The following is a 17,973-nucleotide window of genomic DNA, read 5'->3' on the forward strand; positions in this document are numbered from 1 at the left end:
CTTCAAGGAGTCTTTACTTCTTTTATTGGAAATAAAGAAACTAAGAAACCAGTTTAGAAACTAAGATCTGGATCTTTTCTTTTTTTCTTTTTTCTTTTTTTCTTTTATATTTAATTCATCAGGAATTTATTCCAGAATGTGATATGGAACACATGCATGTTAAAATGAATTATAATTAATTGCTTTTGCAGTAAGATACAAAGTTAGAGGCATTTTTTGGTGTGTTTGTATTATTACCACCCAGGAACACTGATTCAGGTGGAAAATATTTAATTTCAAATTATGTATATTTAATTTTCATGTCAGTTATGTGTTCTCTAACTTAGGTGCAGTTTCTCGAATCATTAAACTTTGCGAAGAAAAATGTGAAATAGGTGAAAAAAAGAAGGGGAAAAAAGGCAGCAGTGTAACATCTGTGAAAGGAATTACAAATCTGGGAAATACTTGCTTTTTTAATGCAGTCTTACAGGTAAGAGCACTCAAAAAGCCTTGTAAAATGTAAAAGATTGTTTTGATTTATATTTATTTATAGACCTGTAGACTGTTAAATGTTTATCTATGCCTTTCTCTCTCGCTCTTTTTTTTTGTTTTAGGCTATCTTTTGCCATCATTGTATACATTCATCTACCTTCTTTTTCCACAGTGCTTCTGAAAGGTCTTCCCTGTATTTTACCATGGCTAACTCAGTAGCTGTGACATTTATTGAATATAAGATGTACTCAATTAAATTTTTAAACGCTTAAACTTTTCTGCTATGCTAGATGAAATTTGAATTTTGAGAGCGTATTTATCCTATAAAATCAGGTGTATCTTTTGTTTTCTTTTAGAACTTGGCACAGTCTTACATTCTTACTGAACTGATTAATGAGATCAAAGAAAATGGCACAAAATTCAAGATATTTCCTTCAGATTGTCAGTTGGTAAGAAGTGTAACTAACTAATATCTCTTTTCAGATGAACCACTGATGCTGCTAGTATCTGTCATTCCTGTTTTCTTAGTTTACATAAGTAGATCATTTTTTGTTCTCTAAAGGTACATTTAATTTTAATAGCATCTGAAGGTTTTCTGGAACCTACTCTAATAATAGGTTTTTAAGTTAGTGAGAACAGAAAAGAAAAAAAAATAAAAAAAGTCACCTCTGACATTCTGAGTTAGGCTGGCAATAACAGATCATGTTACTCAGATAATCTCTCAGAAATCCAAACCTAGACTAGTTAACCCTCAGAGTGATTAAATGAGACAAAGCAAGGCCACTTCATAATTTTGTCTGAACACTGACAAAAACAAGATTACTTTGTCACTTAGAAAATCACAAATACTGCTACTTCTTTACTATAAAAAGCAAAATACATATTAACAGCCTTACCCTCATTCTAGTCTTCCTAATAGATCAGATTTGGCAAGATACCCAATCATACGATTGGCTTGGAAAAAAAATCTAAGATTTCCAAGTAGAAAGTTTTGAAAGACAATATTTTTTTTTGTTGTTGTTTTTCTGTTGTTAGAAAGGCAGTCTATCTGAGGAATTGAGGATAGAGGTAGGGAGGGTACCCCTGGGCTATGGGGAGCACCAGGGGTACCTTGGTGGTGGGTGTGCTGTGGTTATGTGCAACCGATGAGGTGTGATCCTGTGCCTCTGAATCATGTACAATGCTGGAAACCATTGTTACCACAATAAAAAATTAAAAATTTAAATAAGATACTTTTGAAATTAAAAAAAAAAGGCAATCTATAAACTTATTGCTTGTTCACCCCTTAAAATTTTAGGGTAGATCCCAATGCCCTTTTCAAAAGTGCAGTGAGATATTAAGGACTACTTTACTAAATGGAAGTTAATACTTAGTTATTTGAAAAGATTTCTGTTAAATGTGATTGGATATTAAGTTTAAGTATCACATTTAGAGCTATATCTCAAGATTGCTGTATGGCAATTAGATATTATAATGGATATCTTTAGTTTTTTTTTTTTTTTAAAGATTTAGTTTATTTATGCATACAAGAGCTGGGGTACAGACTGGCTGTATGGGGGGGGGGGGCGTGAGAGGATTCACCAGAAACATAGCGGGGAGCAGAACAGGCAGACTGACTGAAATACACTGCTGAGGGGATTCACGGGCGAGGCAGGAGGTCTGCTTCGCCATGTGGGTTGTTCCCTGGCCAACCGGGGATCGAACTCGTGCTGCAGAGGCTGCGGTTGCTTCATAGTACAGTGCTTAACCCCTTTTGCCACCAGGGAGGCCCCAGATCTCTTTAGTTTTATGTCATGGAATTTAGGACAGAGTTGAACTAAGCTGTAGGACAAGTGTGTGTAGATCATTATTTTTTAATCACCATATTAACTTTGTCCTTAATAATCTGCATATGATTTGTGTTTTTTTTCCTTATCTTATTGTGGTGACTTGAACCTTCTGTAACGTGTCAAAAAGAAATGATAGCAGACCTCCTTGCCTTAATCCCAAAATTAGAGGAGAAACAATCTTTCACTCTTTTTAAGAATGAAGTTAACCACAGGTTTTTCATAGGTGTTCTTTATAAAATTGAGGTCTTTCCCTTCTATTCCTAGTTTTCTGAGAGTTTTATCATGAATGGATGTTGAATTTTGTCAAATACTTTTCCTGCATCTAATGAGATTTTCAGTTTTTCTTTATTTTCTGTTAGCGTGGTAAATTACATGGACTGATTTTCAAATGTAAATCCTATCATTTATTACTGGAACAAACTCCATTTAGTTGTGATATATTCTTATATGTTGTTGGAATGAATTTGTTGATATCTATATGCATGGCAGCAGAGTGCTTACTTTTCAAAAAACCATTAATGTATACATACTTACAGAGAAATGTACATCATAAGTTCAGTTTTCACAAATTGAACACATTGAATTGAAACTAACCAACATTTTGCTTAAGAAACAACATTACCAGTATCTGGAAGCCCCTTTCAGCCACTGCCTCCCTGTCCCACAAGGACAAACACTAACCTGGTTCTAATAAGACAGATTGGTTTTACCTTTTCTAATATATGTAAATGAAATCACACAATCTGCTCTCTTTTATTTGGCTTCTTCCTGTCAACAGAGGTTCATCCATATTGCATTCTCACCTGAAGCCTTACTTTTGTTTTCAAGGTTTAAGCATACTTTTTAAAACTAAGGTCATTCCTTTATTTAATTCTGAAGGTTTCTTAACTTTGTCTAAGAATACTTTAGTTGGGAGTGATAGGGTTTTGAAACTGCCTTTGATTGTACTTTTGACCCTGAGGTACTTTTCAATTCAGTTAGCCTTTCGGAAAACACTTTTGACATTTAAAAGTTGGGTAATTATAGCTTGTCCTTTCTGTGATTTTAGCTAGGTGTTATATTTTTAAGGATAGTTGGTATGGTATATATGTTACAGTAATGAAACAATATATTAGATAATTGTCTTAGAACATAACATTTGCTAATGTCCCAAGATTATATTGAAATCTGCTTTTCATTATTTGTAAGGAAGAGAGGGTTACTGGTGAAGGTAACATTTTAGAAAACAACACATGGTGTGGAAAACATTTTAGAATAAAGTGCATTGATTCTTCACACAATTTTGGTTTTTTTTGTTAAACGTTTTCTCTCTCCTTCAACAGAAGGAGATGGTGTATCAATTTTGTGACATAATCTCACATTGTTTATTAGTAAAATACTTGGGGAATGTATGGTGTGGAATTTTTGCAAGTAAATATTATTTATAATTATTTGTGAAGATGTGCAGTATCAACTAGATGAGTAACTTTGGCGAGCACATTTAAGGAATAGTTACAAGCAACTGAATAACGGTGATTTCACTCTTAAGTAGAAGTTTTTTTAAGAAAAGGACAGAGAATTAGAATACCTGTGTTTTTCAAGATAAGAAATGTAATTCAATTTTCCTTCTTTCCATTTTTATATATCCATTTTATAAATGAGGGGATTAAGTTTCTTAATATACTTGAAACAATCTGTCATCTAATAAAGTATAGCTCTTAGATTTTAAATACTATTTTATTTAAAAATTGTTTATTTCTGACTTTGAGTTGATCTTCTTTTTAAAGGACCCTCTAGTGGTGGAACTTTCAAGCCCTGGACCTTTAACCTCATCCTTGTTCCTGTTTCTTCAAAGCATGAAGGAGACTGAAAAGGGGCCACTGTCTCCTAAAGTCCTTTTTAATCAGCTTTGTCAGAAGTGGGTGCATCTACATTCTTAATCTAAATAATCATGAGTTATAAAATATTAACGTATTGTTTAATATTATGTTATTTAATATACCACTAATGTAATTATTATTTAATAATATATTAATAGTTTTACTAACTTTATTAATAGTTTTATTGCTTCTGTGGCCTAGACTATCAGGAAACGGGACTAACATTTGTTTAGTTGCAGCTCTGTGCTTACCCGAGCCCTCCAGACAGCAGGTCTCTAGGCTGTGTCTGTGTTAAGTGTAGCGAGATTTGCCTAAGGACTTCCTTTCAGGTCCTTGGTAAGGTCAACCATCCTTAAGTCTGGCTTTGGTTTTCTTTACCTTTCAAGACTGAACTCTTTCATGCCAGAATCCATCAAGGCTGGTTTTTTTTCCTCTCCTTACTATTTTGTATCCTATTTTTGCTTTCTGGAATTAATTCTTTGTTGAATCCTACTTACGCCTTTTTCGTTTTCTCTTTGTATTTAATGTTTGGAGTAGAGATTTTGGATCTTGAACAGACTGATTTGTCTTCATCCCAAAGAAATCACATATCCTCTCTTGTTCTAAATTTATTTTTTTTGACAGCCTATTCCTGTTTTATGAGTGTGCAAACATTTTTCCTCATACAACTTGAAATTTTTAAAAGTTCTTTCCTATTTCCCAGAGTAACAGCTTTAGTAAGTTACATTTCCTGTTAATGTTTAGTGTTCTCCATATTTTGAGTAGGGTGAATCTTTTCATTTATTTGGCAATTTTTATCTTTTTTTTTTCCTTTAAGTTTGGAGGTATTGGTAGCTCAAGTTGCTTCCATTGGAGAGTCTGTAAGTTAAGCTGTAACCCCATGCAAAGCCTGGGGGACCCAAAATGTCATGGTTGATGGGTTCCCACCCATGTGCTTACAACTGTAGTTGAAGGAGATGACTCGGGCTCAGGGTTCAATAGCAGGGTGTATTTACAAAGCAGAGACAGAAGCTGGGAGAAGAAAAGTATTAGAGGGAGGACCAGAGTTAGTAACGGTGGTTTGAAGATTGAAGGACATGATGGTCTTTGCCAAGGTTAAAGGTCTCAAAGATCTCCAAGAAGGGGCACCATGGCATTCAGCAACAGCAATCCGAAGTGTGGTGCAGGCAGCACTGGACACCAAGACATGTAGCACCAAGAGCAACAGCACCAGGGGTTGGTGCTTGATATGTCAGAGGCAGGTGATGGTTGCGTCTGCACATACATGGTGTCAGAGGACAGGGTTCAGTACTGACAGCTCAGTAAAGGTCTTCCTGACAAACCTGACTGCCTCTCCTCCTGCCTCTTCAAGCTCCTTTCAAGTCTCCAACACCTCTCCTCCTTTTTAAACTGATCGAAGCCTGCCTCATATACTCTCCAGAGTGCCCACCTTTCAAGCCTGATTGGTCCTTTTAGTTCATGGCACCTGTGGCAGCTCCTATCAGTTTGATGCATTTATAATCCTATATCTGCATAACTGAACACTAGGATCCAAGGGTGGGGGGCAGTTGTACCAGTTGGGCTTTATTACTGAACACTGGGAACTGGGAGCAGTCAGGGGTGGGGAGAAGCATCCAATCCCAGATGTTTGATTGGTGCTGGTTAAGTTCCAATCAAATTAGTTTGTTCTCAAGCCCATTTTCAATATCCTGGAGCCTGATATAAAAAGGAAGAGGCTAGCCCCTGCCCAGATTGGACCTGCACTGAGGTCAGGGCAGGCTCCTGGGCTAGAGCTGGTCAGCTAGAGGTGGCCTCGGTGGGGCTGGAGGCAAATCACACCCAATGCCTTTCAGCAGAGCTGGGTTTAATAATTTAGGGGGCTCTGCTTCAAGGGCCTGCTTCAATTATATGACATTTTTCTCTAGTCTTAAGAAAAAGCAAAAGAAAAAAATATATAGGTTTGTTAAATTTTATATTTTCTTCATTGAATTAGAAGGCAGTAAATGGTTTGTACGTAGTTGAGATGGAGCTATCAGCAGAGAGATGGTAGAGGCAGTTTTTCCTCTGTTCAGGAGTCATTTCCTTCATGTGTGTATGTGTGCCCTTCTACTGGCCAACTGATTGGCGAGGATCTCTGAAGGATTCCTCTGGTTCCTCTTGTCTTCTTCCATTTCATTGACCTTCCTTGACATCCACACACACTATAGTATCTTGCAGTTTCTGCCTCTCATGGGTTCCATCTGTGGAGGCCCAATTAGGGTTTGGACTTGTATCCATCTTGGTTTTTATTCTTATCTGTGACCTAATTGTTGGTCACACCACATGTGGAAAGAGAAGTTCACCAAGGGAGTCAGTGAAAAGTGCTCTTAACATCACGCTGTTACTCCTCTTAGCAAGAGTGAGTAATCAAAATGATGGTTCCTGTTACAGGCTAAATTCATTCCTAGTTAGATAGCTTTTTAGCACCATGGATTCACATTAGTGCATTATTAGACTGAATGTTTATCATGACTTAATGAGTAATAATGTTTAAAGTACTGGAAGTAAAAATCAAAATACCTGGACTTATGTCAGCTTCACTAACATGTTCTTCAGTTTTCTGAAGTATAAGTCAGAGTTCATATTAATATGAATTCCCTAACAGTGCTGTTGTGTATATAAGACCACTGTAAACTTGTCTTGTGGTACAATAAGCTATTTATGCTCTTTTGTATTAGTTTGACAAAATTCTTTTCTTAGATGAAAAATTTCTTTCTAAATTGAGTACTTGTTTACATTTAAAACAAAAATATTTATATAATTTTTTAAAGTTACTGAAATTAACCAAGTATGTACTGTGTCAGTGTTCTCTAGGAATAGCACCCAAACTTTTTACTTAATACATACACAGGAAATCTGTCAAATCCTTATAAGAAGTACATTTACAGAAATCAATTTACAGTTCTTTATTTTAATGTAAATAATCTCTTGCTTTTCTTTTAGTTATTTAAGGTAGGAAAATAATATAGTAGTTTGTAATGTGTTTCAGCCTTTTTGTTTTGTTTTGTTTTTTGCTCACTTTATATCCTAAATAAATTATTTAAATAATTCCTCTTAGCCCTCAGATAGCTGGCGAAAAATAGTACTTGCCAATTTATTTGAGGATTATGTGACTTAATAAATATAAATCTGGCACTGTGCTTTGCATATAATAGCTGCCTAATAAATGATAATGGCATTGTTCTTGGTACACTTAAAAATCTCATCCTAATTAGGATTAAACAAAATTAATTTTGTTTTTCTACTTAGTGGAGTAAATGGAGTATTTGGCTATGTTATTTCAAAGTGATTTCAAATAATAGTAATGTCTTGTTAATGAATCATAATTGTTCTTTTTTTTTTTCTTTTTTAATTTTTAAATCATAGGGCCCCTGGATTTAAAAGTTTACAACAACAGGATAGCCAGGAACTTCTTCATTATCTGCTGGATGCAGTAAGGACAGAAGAAACAAAGGTGAGGTTTCTTTATATTTATAACATATACTCTTTAAGAAGAGGGCACTAAACTGAAGGGGTTAATTTCTACCATAATTTAATATATGGTTGAGAAATCCTTTGGTTCTATCCACCTGTATTCTGTTTGTTTTTTTCCTGCCCACCTTTTGTAAGATTTTTTATTTTTTAAGATTGATTTAATTATGCATACAAGAGCTGGGGTATAGGCCAGAGATGCGGGGGGTGAGAGGATTCACCAGAGACAGAGTGGGGAACAGAACAGGCAGATAGACTGAAGTACACTGCTGAGGGGAGCACTGGGTGAGACAGGAGAGGTCTGCTGCTCCATGTGGGTTGCTCCCTGGCCGGCCGGGGATAGAACTCATGCTGCAGAGGCTGTGGATTGCTTCGTAGTATGGTGCTTAATCCCTTGTGCCACCAGGGTGGCCCTGTATGATTATTTTTTTTAACCCTTTCACAACCCTGTTCTCCTTTTCTTAGTTAATACCCTTAAGTTATAAATAGCAGAAATCAATTTAAACTAGCTATAAAAAGTAAGGTAGTCTGAGAACCCAGCACAAGAGATATAGCTGGGGTTGTGGGAACAGGAAATTTCTTAAGAATTCAGAAAGTGTTCTCATTTCCCATGTTCTCCTGGCTCTGTGGATTTTCCTTTCATTTCTTTGCAGACTGAATTGTTTCTCTGGATGGCGGAACATGGCTACCATAGTTTGCATATTGTCATTACACATATACAAAATGAAACTGGCCATTTATGAATCTCGATTCTAAATTCCAAAGAGAGAGAGATTTCATTTTTCTTTATTGGATTAGAATCCATTCAAATCAGTCACTTGTCTATACAAAGACAGGATTCCAGCCTCTTGGATCAGGGAACTTTTCTGAGAGAGGAAATAACTCATGAACTGGATTCCCCAGTGTTTATTGTATCTTGTTTTTTAATTGATTGCCTGTTTTGTTGACTTTAATATTAGGTTAGTTAAATTCAATTTTCTGGTGGGGCCCTACGCAAATACAACTTTCAGAGAAATGCACAATACTAAATATGTCATATGCACAGCACACACATTCTCTATTTCCCCTCTTTCTCACTCAGTAGCAGACATTGCTAATTGTAAGCTCTGCTTAATCAGCCATTGAATCTTTTCAACATAGCACTGTAGGTAGTCAGGTACAATTGTCAGAGTAGGTGAAATCCTGTTTTCTGTTCAAAGTGAATATATTACAAAATCTCTGTTAATATGAATAAAACAACCATGTGAAAATGAAGTTCTCTTAGGCTTGTGGTAGTTGTTACTATATTATGCAGCAGGCGGACCCCCTTTATTCTTAATTTTTAAAATTGTGCTTTGTTTGAATTGTAACATTGCAGTGTTTCTTTAACTGTAAAGGACAATTTTCAGTGAAGAGTCAGGTTTCCTTATGAATTTTATGAAAGAATAAGTTAATGGCTCCCTCCTACTACCTAACAGTGTATATTGTAATCCTATCCTTGATTGGCTGTTTATTGACTTTCATGTTAATTAAATCAGCATTTGAAGGTGTCACTTCTTTCTGCCATATCTCTATTTTCACATTTTGATTATGAACCCTGCTACCTTATATTTAGATTTGTATCTTTATCTGTTATCTCTTAGATTGTGATCTTTTCAGGAATGATACTATGCATTATTTTTGTAGCCCATGTGCCTTGCACATTGTGTTCAGTGAATGCTTATTGCATAAATTGGGCATAACCTTAAATGGGCAACTTCTGTTGAAAATTTGAACTGAAAATAAAACAAAATAAACAGCTTCTTAAAAAAATTATAGTAACTAGTTTCTAGGTTTGCAACTAGAGATTTGCAGTTTATTTTGAATGTGTTATACTTTGTATAAACTGGTAAATTGACAGAATAATATTGTCTTATGTTGTGTAGTTTGTTTTAAAAAAACAGTTAAGATTTATAATTAGCTAAATTTGGGAGACACTTACCACAATGTCCCTAAGCTAGTATTTTATCACATTTATATATATAGAAACTGTTAACTCAGAATGGAGAGTCTAGTCGTTCTCACTGCCAAGTAGATGAACTTTCTAATTCTATATAGTGCTGCCTATCCAGTTTAGTTTTAATGCTTGGTCATCAGTGATCAGTATACTGATGTTTTAAGTTTGCTATTTAAAATTTAACCATGATTCTTTCATTACTTGGGAAAAGTGTTAAATGTAATTAATCCTTTTAAATGTAATTCAGTAACTATGGTATATTGATATTCTTATGAAGGAGCTAGATACAAGGTGGAGAGATGCTTTGTCATTGTGTTGTGAATAGTAAATGCATTATGTGCTTCTGAGCTTACAGATGATATATGCATTTAAGGTTAATTCAGACTGTTAGTTGTTAAAATTATTTTTTTCTCTATGACTAAATAGTTGTATTTTATATGTAGTGGAATTAAAAATTGCTTCTTTATACATGGCTGATAAAATGAATAAAACAGTAAATATCTATTCCTCCTTTCTCCACCCACCCCCATTTCACTTCTATTTCTTGATGGATTTTCTGTTATATTAAATTATTGCCTTGTCATACTAGTACATTGGGATGCACAGTATCTTAAAACCTCAGTCAGTACAGCAGGAAACATTTGTTGTATTAAAGCTCTTATCTCTCTATCTCTGTTTGAGGTATGGCAAAATTGAAATGTCAAGTCTGGATCTATTCAGTCTTGTAAGCAGGGACTGTCATGGGGGTCAGTTACAGTGAGTAACCAAGCAGGAGCTGTATTGTCTATCCTGGGAACTCCACAGCTGTTAATCGTGCTGTTGTTGTAGTTTGTCACTGCCGTGTGTTTTTTGATTGAAGAAAGGCTACAGCATTATGTCTGCCACCAGAATCTTCTAATAATGATTAAAAACTACTGACCTCTTTTAATAATGCTTCATTAAAATCTTTTTATTAATGGGTCTTAGCTAAGGAATATAACATGCTTTTACTGAATAGAGTGCTAAAGGGATTATTTGTGCAAAAATTGTACATTTTTATGTACAAAATAAATAAAATCATAAGAACTTTTATAGGCAATCTTTTCAACTTACAAATATGTGCTGCTGTGCTCATTTCCTTCTAATTTGAGCTGTCACTAAATTAATTTTTATTATCTTCCCAAAGAGATCTAATACATCATTAAATAGAATTATTTTAAAGGTAGACTATCCCAGCTAACTTACATGTTTCGTGCTTTCTTAATTTTGAAAGACGTTTAAGATATAGATTTGAAATCCTTGAAACTGCTAATTGATGAATATGCTACAGTTGTTAGCAGCTTCCTGACCAAAGTCTGTATCTTTTTTTAAAAACTTAAAATAGTTCAAAGCATAACCTGTAACAACAGATGTTATAGATGGACCTACACTCATTTATTTTATTCAACTTGGTGAATTGCCTATACCTATTAACACTTTAGAGAATATTAACAGTTTGGCAAATATAAATGCATGGCTAGATGCATAAATAAAAAAGTAAGTCTAATAGTTGAAAAATTAATAATTTAAATAATTTCATATTTTTACTCTTAAGAGTAGGAATGTGATGTCAAGTCTTACATTTCAGAATTTAATAAAGACTCATTAAATCATAATGAAAGTCATGTTTGAATTAATAAAATATTCAATATTCAGGGTATAAATACATTTATATGTCTCCAAGTGGAGTTAGAAGTTTTTATCTTCAGTAGCTACAGAGACTTTTATTTACCCTTATACTAAGTACTTAGGCAATTTAATATGCTGATCATAGACCAGTTTGAATCTCAGTTTAACAATTGTTGGGGGAGGGTGTTAAAACTTATTATGAAATATACATACAGGAGAATGTATACAAATATACAAAAAAATGAAAGCATGATATAAAGAAGAGTCATTTATGAAATAGCAATCATTCTCTCTACCACCCTTAGAGTAAAAAAAAAAAAAGTATATAAGTAGGATGTTATCAGTACCTTAGAAACTAGCTTTTCCTTTTTTTTCCCCAAACACTTTTTCCTCATCAGAGGTAGCCATTATTTTGACTTATGCAGAAATAAATAATCCCACTGCTTTTTCTATAGTTTTGAGAGCTACCTATATATGTCTAAACAATTTATTGTTTGCTTTTGCTGGATAGCAAGCACAAACTTTATGGATTAAGTCTCCAAGAAGATGAGGTGAGAGAGTATCTGGAGTTCCCAGAGTTTACAGGAGTTCTTTCTGTAAAGTCAGTGGGCAGGTGATTAATGTCCTGCGCTAGACTTACCAAAGTATCTTGCAGAGCCTCAGGAGAGATCAGGTACTAGCTGTCTGGTCCCAAAAGGTATTTTTGCTTCTGAATTCATCATGGCCTGCCTCAGAGCTCTCAGAAATAGGTCAAAGCAGAAAAACTGAGAGGCAATGTGTATCCTTTGCAGATCAAGATAGCAGGGCAAGGTGGGGGGAATAAGAACAATAGCTCATTTGCCATATTTTCTGTTCTCAGACTTAAACCATGGTATGATGGCAAAGGGGATTTGGTGTTGACAGTATGTTTATCTCATAAGTCTCATTGCTCCAATCTGGATTGCTTGCTCCCAAGTCTGAGGCACAGGCCATCTCTCTGGAATTCCTTCTAACTGTGCTTCTTGGAATTCCCTTTGCCTCTGTTGGGTGTTGGCTCTGCTTTGTCTGTAAACCATGTTGTTGGTTTAGGCTGTCATTTGGTTGTGTGTGTCTATGTGTGTGTTCATACAAAAATACATTTATACACGTATGCATGTATATACATTACATGCACATGTACACATACATATATGTACACACATACATATACCTATATACTCATGTGTACATATTTGTGTATGATTTAATACCCATCCAAGAACATGATGTGTCTTTCCTTTTGATCGTGTTTTCTTTTGTGTCTTTCAGTAATGTTTTCCTCATCTAAATGAGCAATTTCTTATATATTTCTTAAATTCACTCCTAGATATTTTCTTTTTTAGTTGCTATTACAAGTGGGGTATTTTCTTTCATATTTTTAAATTGGTTTTTGTCAATATGTATAAAAACTATTAACTTCATTGTATACGCCACTATTTAAATTATCTTATTATTTGTAGTGGTTATACATTTCAGTTGGTTCTTTTGGGTTTTCCAAGAAAAATCATATCATCTGTGATAATTTTATCTCCTTTATAATTTTTATAACTCAGATTTATTTTTCTGTAAAATGAAATCATTAAAATGCTGCTATGATGACAGATAACATTAGTGAATAAGGGATGACAAGAGATTTGATCTTACAATTTTTTCTTCTTATGACTATTAATATGATGTCCTCTTAGATTTCCTAGTATTCCTGATTCACTGGAATAAAACCATCTTGGTCATATTGTGCTATTATTTTAATGTTCTACTGTACTTTGTTTCTGATATTTTATTTGGAACTTCTTCATAAGTGGTACTGGTGTGTGCTATATGCACTCTCTGTCAGCATTTGGTTATCAGTATGAAAATAATTTGCAAGTTTCACTTTATGCCCTAAAACATAGGTTTAGTGGCATTCATCTATGAAATTATTAGGTACCTAGGGCTCTTTGTAAGGAGTGCTATTTAGCAATGTATACACACACACACACCCCTCTGGAAGATTTTTTTCCTCTACTGAGGTTAACTTCCTGGAAAATTGTTTTTTTTTTCTAAATTTTCAAATGTAATTATGTGAGAGTTGAATGTGATTACTTAAAATATCTTTAATTTTGGTAGTGGTTTCCCTTTTTCTTCATTGTAATGTTAATGCTTTTCTCTTATCTTGATTATAAGTTGATGAGCTTATTCCACTGCTCAAAGAATCAGCTTATAATTCATTTAGTCTCTTCAGTTTCTAGTTTTATCTTCATTAATTCTTTCATTCTACTTTGTTCATCTTTGATATTCTTTTTCTAAATTTGTGAATCAGCTGCTTAACACATTTGTTTTTATTCTTTTAAGTAGATTCAGATATTTAAGTCTGTAGATTGGAAATACTTTGGACTCTGATATGTAGTGTTGTTATTCTCTGGGGAGTCTGCAGTTTGGGTTAAATTTCTTTTGACATGATAATTTTTTTTAAATTTTATTTATTCCTATATTTTTTATTTATTCCTATATTTTTTACATCATTTTGACATGATAATGTTTTAACAACAGAATTATGTGTCATTTTCATAAGAGGAAGTCCAGGTCAAACTCTGATTTTGCATATGAAAACCTGTGATGAAGATTTTACTTCAAAATATATCATTTGAAGGATAATTGTTGACAAGCTTTTCCCTTACTCTACCATTATAATGGGAACTAGAGAAGATTAAATTCATCTCCTAATTAGGGGCATAATTAGTATAAAAGATGATCATTTGTTAAAAAATACTTTATTTTTGGAATATATAGTTTTATTCTGCAAGTTTGCTGTGAGGTTGTTAAAACATGCAAGATATGTGGAAGCATCAAGCTCATCATTAATTAAAAACTGCTTAAAGACTTTAATACATGATCATTATTGACAGGTAAATTCAAATAAAATGATAAAGATTTGGAGGATTCTTCTTGCTGTGGACAGTAATTTATATTTTAGACAATATATGTGTATGAATAATCTACATAGAGGTCAGAGTGACCAGCTTAATAACTTTTGTTAATAGCTATTAAGATTTCATATAGTCTGTTGTTTCTTTTTGTCCTCATTAATGGATATATCATTTCAGGGAAAGATGGGGGAGAGAGAACTCACTCAAAGTCTATAGGAAAAATGAGACTAGGCTGCTCGCTTTTTTTAGATAGATAAAAATATTTTAAACCCAAGAGAACCTAAACATAGGAACTCTGACTCTTATTTGGGAGAATTAGATAATTGTTCATACATGGGATTTTAGAACTAGAAGAAAGAACATGTTTAATTAAAAAAAAATTCAGTCATTTTTATTTCCCAATCACACTCGGGAATTAAAATTCAGTGGACCTTCCTGTTTGAAAGTCATTTTATTAAGAGAATGGGGCTTGAGTTAACTATTACTAAACATGATTCTATTCAGAAGAATATAAAATAATTGCTTTGAAAGAATACATTATAGTATAGACTCTTAATAAATTCCTATTAACTTTGTTTTATAGAGAATACAAGCCAGCATTCTAAAAGCATTTAACAACCCAACTACTAAAACTGCTGATGATGAAACTAAAAAAAAGGTCAAAGGTATGTTGACACTGTTAAAACTTTCTTCTAGAAGGAAATATAAAAAGTTTTCTTTTCAGGGGGGAAAGAACTCAACATGTGAACTTGTAATTCTTTAAAGTAGTGACCTTAAAGGGAGGATATGTATTTAGTCACTGCAAAATTGCTTAGCAAGGCATAGAAGGAAACAGTTAGAATGTAACCATACAAATTTTTTAAAATAAAACTATTATCAAGATTAACACAGATGCCCTCATGTGAGATGTCCTAAGAGAGACTTGAAAGGTGGTTGATAGTAATAACCTCCCTGGGAAGTTCATGTTCATATTATATCATTTTGCAGTTGACTTGTGCTTGGTTTTGTGGATTAATGAATATTATCTCATTTTAACCACTCAAAATGCTCAAGTATTCCAAAGATTCCTGCAAAGAAACCATTTATTGATGAGAGTACAAATAAATCAAATATATATAAATACTTTATTCTCAGTGTTGACTTTTTATCAGCTGCAATATGAGGCAAAAGCCATGACTATCCAGTCAAAGCTGATCTTTCAGTATTGAAGTATAGCTTTATATCCAGTTATTAGCAGTTTTTCTTATCCTAAATGTACATTTTTCCTTGAGATATTAGCTAGTGATTGTATGAATTTATCATACAATCTCACAAGACATTTAAAATGTTTTATTGTCTCTTTTCTAACATTTTTGTGATTTTATATGTACATATGACATGTATAACTTATAAATAATCATACATTGTGATTTTTCTATTCGAAAACTTTATTACAGTTAAGGATTCGAAATTTTTTAAAAAATGCACATTCGCAAGTATGTTGTTCTTTTGTTTTGAGATAGTGCCATCTAGTGCATGTTTAGAATAACAGCCCACTTTTTCTTTACCCCTTTCCAGTTTTGTACTCTTTTCTGTTTTCAGTTCTTTGTAGAATTTTTCTTAATGAAATGTCTTAATTTAGCATATTTCTAATGTTTTCATAATGTTTGCTAATATAGCTAGATAATGTCTCATTGTCATCCAGTGCTCCAAATACTGCTTTAAATATTTTGTATGTAATTTGAAACAAGTGGCCCAAAAAAGATAAAAGAGAAGTTTGCATGAGTAGTGAATAGCTTTGTTAATATATTTTCCCCTTATGATTCACTATGGAAAATTTCAAACTTAAGGTAAGAGAGAATAGTTAAGATGAAGCCTCATGTACCCTTGTAGCCATCACCCAACTTAAACTACTTCAGTTGATGATGTTCCATTTATTTTCTCCCATCCTCAGATTGTTTCAAAGCAATTAATAATTTCCTTTGATCTATAAATATTTCCTGAACAGAAAAATTTTGATCTTTTAAAAAACTGAGTCATTACTCACATTACTTTTTTATATTATGTTATGTTTGCTTGTCTGTCACTACACTTTTTGTTTCCATTGTTAGAGTTCTGCCATCTGTAGTCCCAAATTCCTTCATCAACTTCTAGGTTAGGCACAGAGGTTTTAAAGGATTTAGTGGAGGAGTTGAGGGTAATATGAAAAGTGGTAATTGCTCTACCTATTTTGCCCTTTTTTAAAAAAAGATTTTATTTTATTTATTTATGCATACAAGAACTGGAGTGTAGGCCAGAGGTTACAAGGTATGAGAGGATTCACAGAGACAGAGGATATCTTGATAGCACTGAGACTTAAACCCCTGTGCCACCAGGGAAGCCCCTCTTTTAGCTCTTAAGTTTAAAAATAAGGGGGTTGCAATTGTATAGGGAATATAAAAATAAAATAAAAAAAAGAATATTTTATTTCTTGGTGGTTATTGTCACTAATAGTTACAGTTTCTCCACAGAATTGTGAAGGAAAAAGACATCATAACATCATAGAGTAAAATATAACATTAAATTTGGTACTGGACCTATGCCTTATTCAGATATTTTTGAATCAATAGAAAATAGCATGAGGTATTGATAGGTGATGATTGACATATTTTTTGCATTTAAAAAGTATATTTTTACAGCATATGGAAGAGAAGGTGTGAAAATGAACTTCATAGATCGGATCTTTATTGGTGAATTAACTAGCACTGTCATGTGTGAAGAATGTGCAAATGTAGGTATTTTGGAATTCAATGTGGAATATATTATAATCACATCATTTTTACTGTGTTCTCTCACATGTAATTGTCAACAGTCTTTTATTTTTGTTTGTGATGGATGACTGCATATTAGTTTTTGAAAGTCTTTAAAATATACCCTTTACTCCTCGTAATTAAACATAATTTATAATTTTTTAAGTAAATGTGTTGTTTTATTTTTCCCTGGACAAACTAATGAAATACCTTTAAACCTATTTTAATATCATAGAATGTGTTAACTTCTTGTTTGAAATGAAAAAATTTCTATGAAGAAAGTCATTATATATTAGAAAGTCATTATATACTAGTCATTATATATAAGAAAGTCAGTATATTAAAGTACATTAAACTGTAATTCAATAGATATAATTTAATGTAGTGATATAATTTAGGATGGTATATCACATTTGGTTTTAGGTTTACACTTCTATGCTTTGTTGAAGGTTTCTTTTTTAAGTAGGCTTGACCCATCTTTGAACTTAGTGGTAATTTTAAGTATCACATCTGTATTTTAACAATTTTAAGCATGTATAAATTTTTACAGGTTTTCAATTGGTTGGTGAAGAATGTTTCTGAAAGTGTAATGCTTAGAGAATGTCTAAACTTTTGTCAGTTTTTAATGATAAAAGTCTTTATATTCGTTTTCTTGTCCCAGATTATGGAGTATCTTTCTTCTGTAGTATATAAAATTAGGATTATGTTTTATATATCTTCTTCCAGCCTATCATATCAAAGCACAGAATGTGTCAATATGAAGTTGATTTCTTTCTTATTAGGTAGAGAGTATCTTTTAAGACAATTATCCTAAGAAACTTAAAAAACTTCGAAAAAGCTCTCTGGCTTTTTTAACATTTTATATTTTATTTATGTTATGTGCTGCTATACCTGTTAAGTCACTATTTGTTCTAGGAACATTTCTAAACTTAAAATTTTAAGTTTCCTGGGAAGTTTGATTTTTTTTTTAAGACTTTACAAAACTACGTTGTCTATATTACAATTCTAACT

At 33.1% G+C, this 17,973-nt stretch overlaps 1 protein-coding gene across 6 annotated transcripts in view; it reads left to right on the forward strand.

Annotated features, from left to right (window-relative positions):
* USP45 (ubiquitin specific peptidase 45) overlaps positions 1 to 17,973 on the forward strand; it is a gene marked incomplete at its 5' end in the record, with an annotated part of 50,987 nt that overhangs the window by 22,307 nt on the left and 10,707 nt on the right. For 3 of the 6 annotated variants that reach the window (XM_084227789.1, XM_084227791.1, XM_084227790.1), the window contains 6 exons: positions 327 to 469; positions 828 to 920; positions 4,067 to 4,197; positions 7,544 to 7,631; positions 14,778 to 14,859; positions 16,852 to 16,943. In XM_084227789.1, the coding sequence (XP_084083915.1) occupies positions 327 to 469; positions 828 to 920; positions 4,067 to 4,197; positions 7,544 to 7,631; positions 14,778 to 14,859; positions 16,852 to 16,943 (629 nt within the window). Of the gene's footprint in view, positions 1 to 326; positions 470 to 827; positions 921 to 4,066; positions 4,198 to 7,543; positions 7,632 to 14,777; positions 14,860 to 16,851; positions 16,944 to 17,973 lie in introns of those variants that run through there. The other 3 variants (XM_084227792.1, XM_084227793.1, XM_084227794.1) reach the window with 2 other exon arrangements.

Source organism: Talpa europaea (genome assembly GCF_964194135.1).
Source record: "Talpa europaea genome assembly, chromosome: 2".
Taxonomy (NCBI): Eukaryota; Metazoa; Chordata; class Mammalia; order Eulipotyphla; family Talpidae; genus Talpa; species Talpa europaea.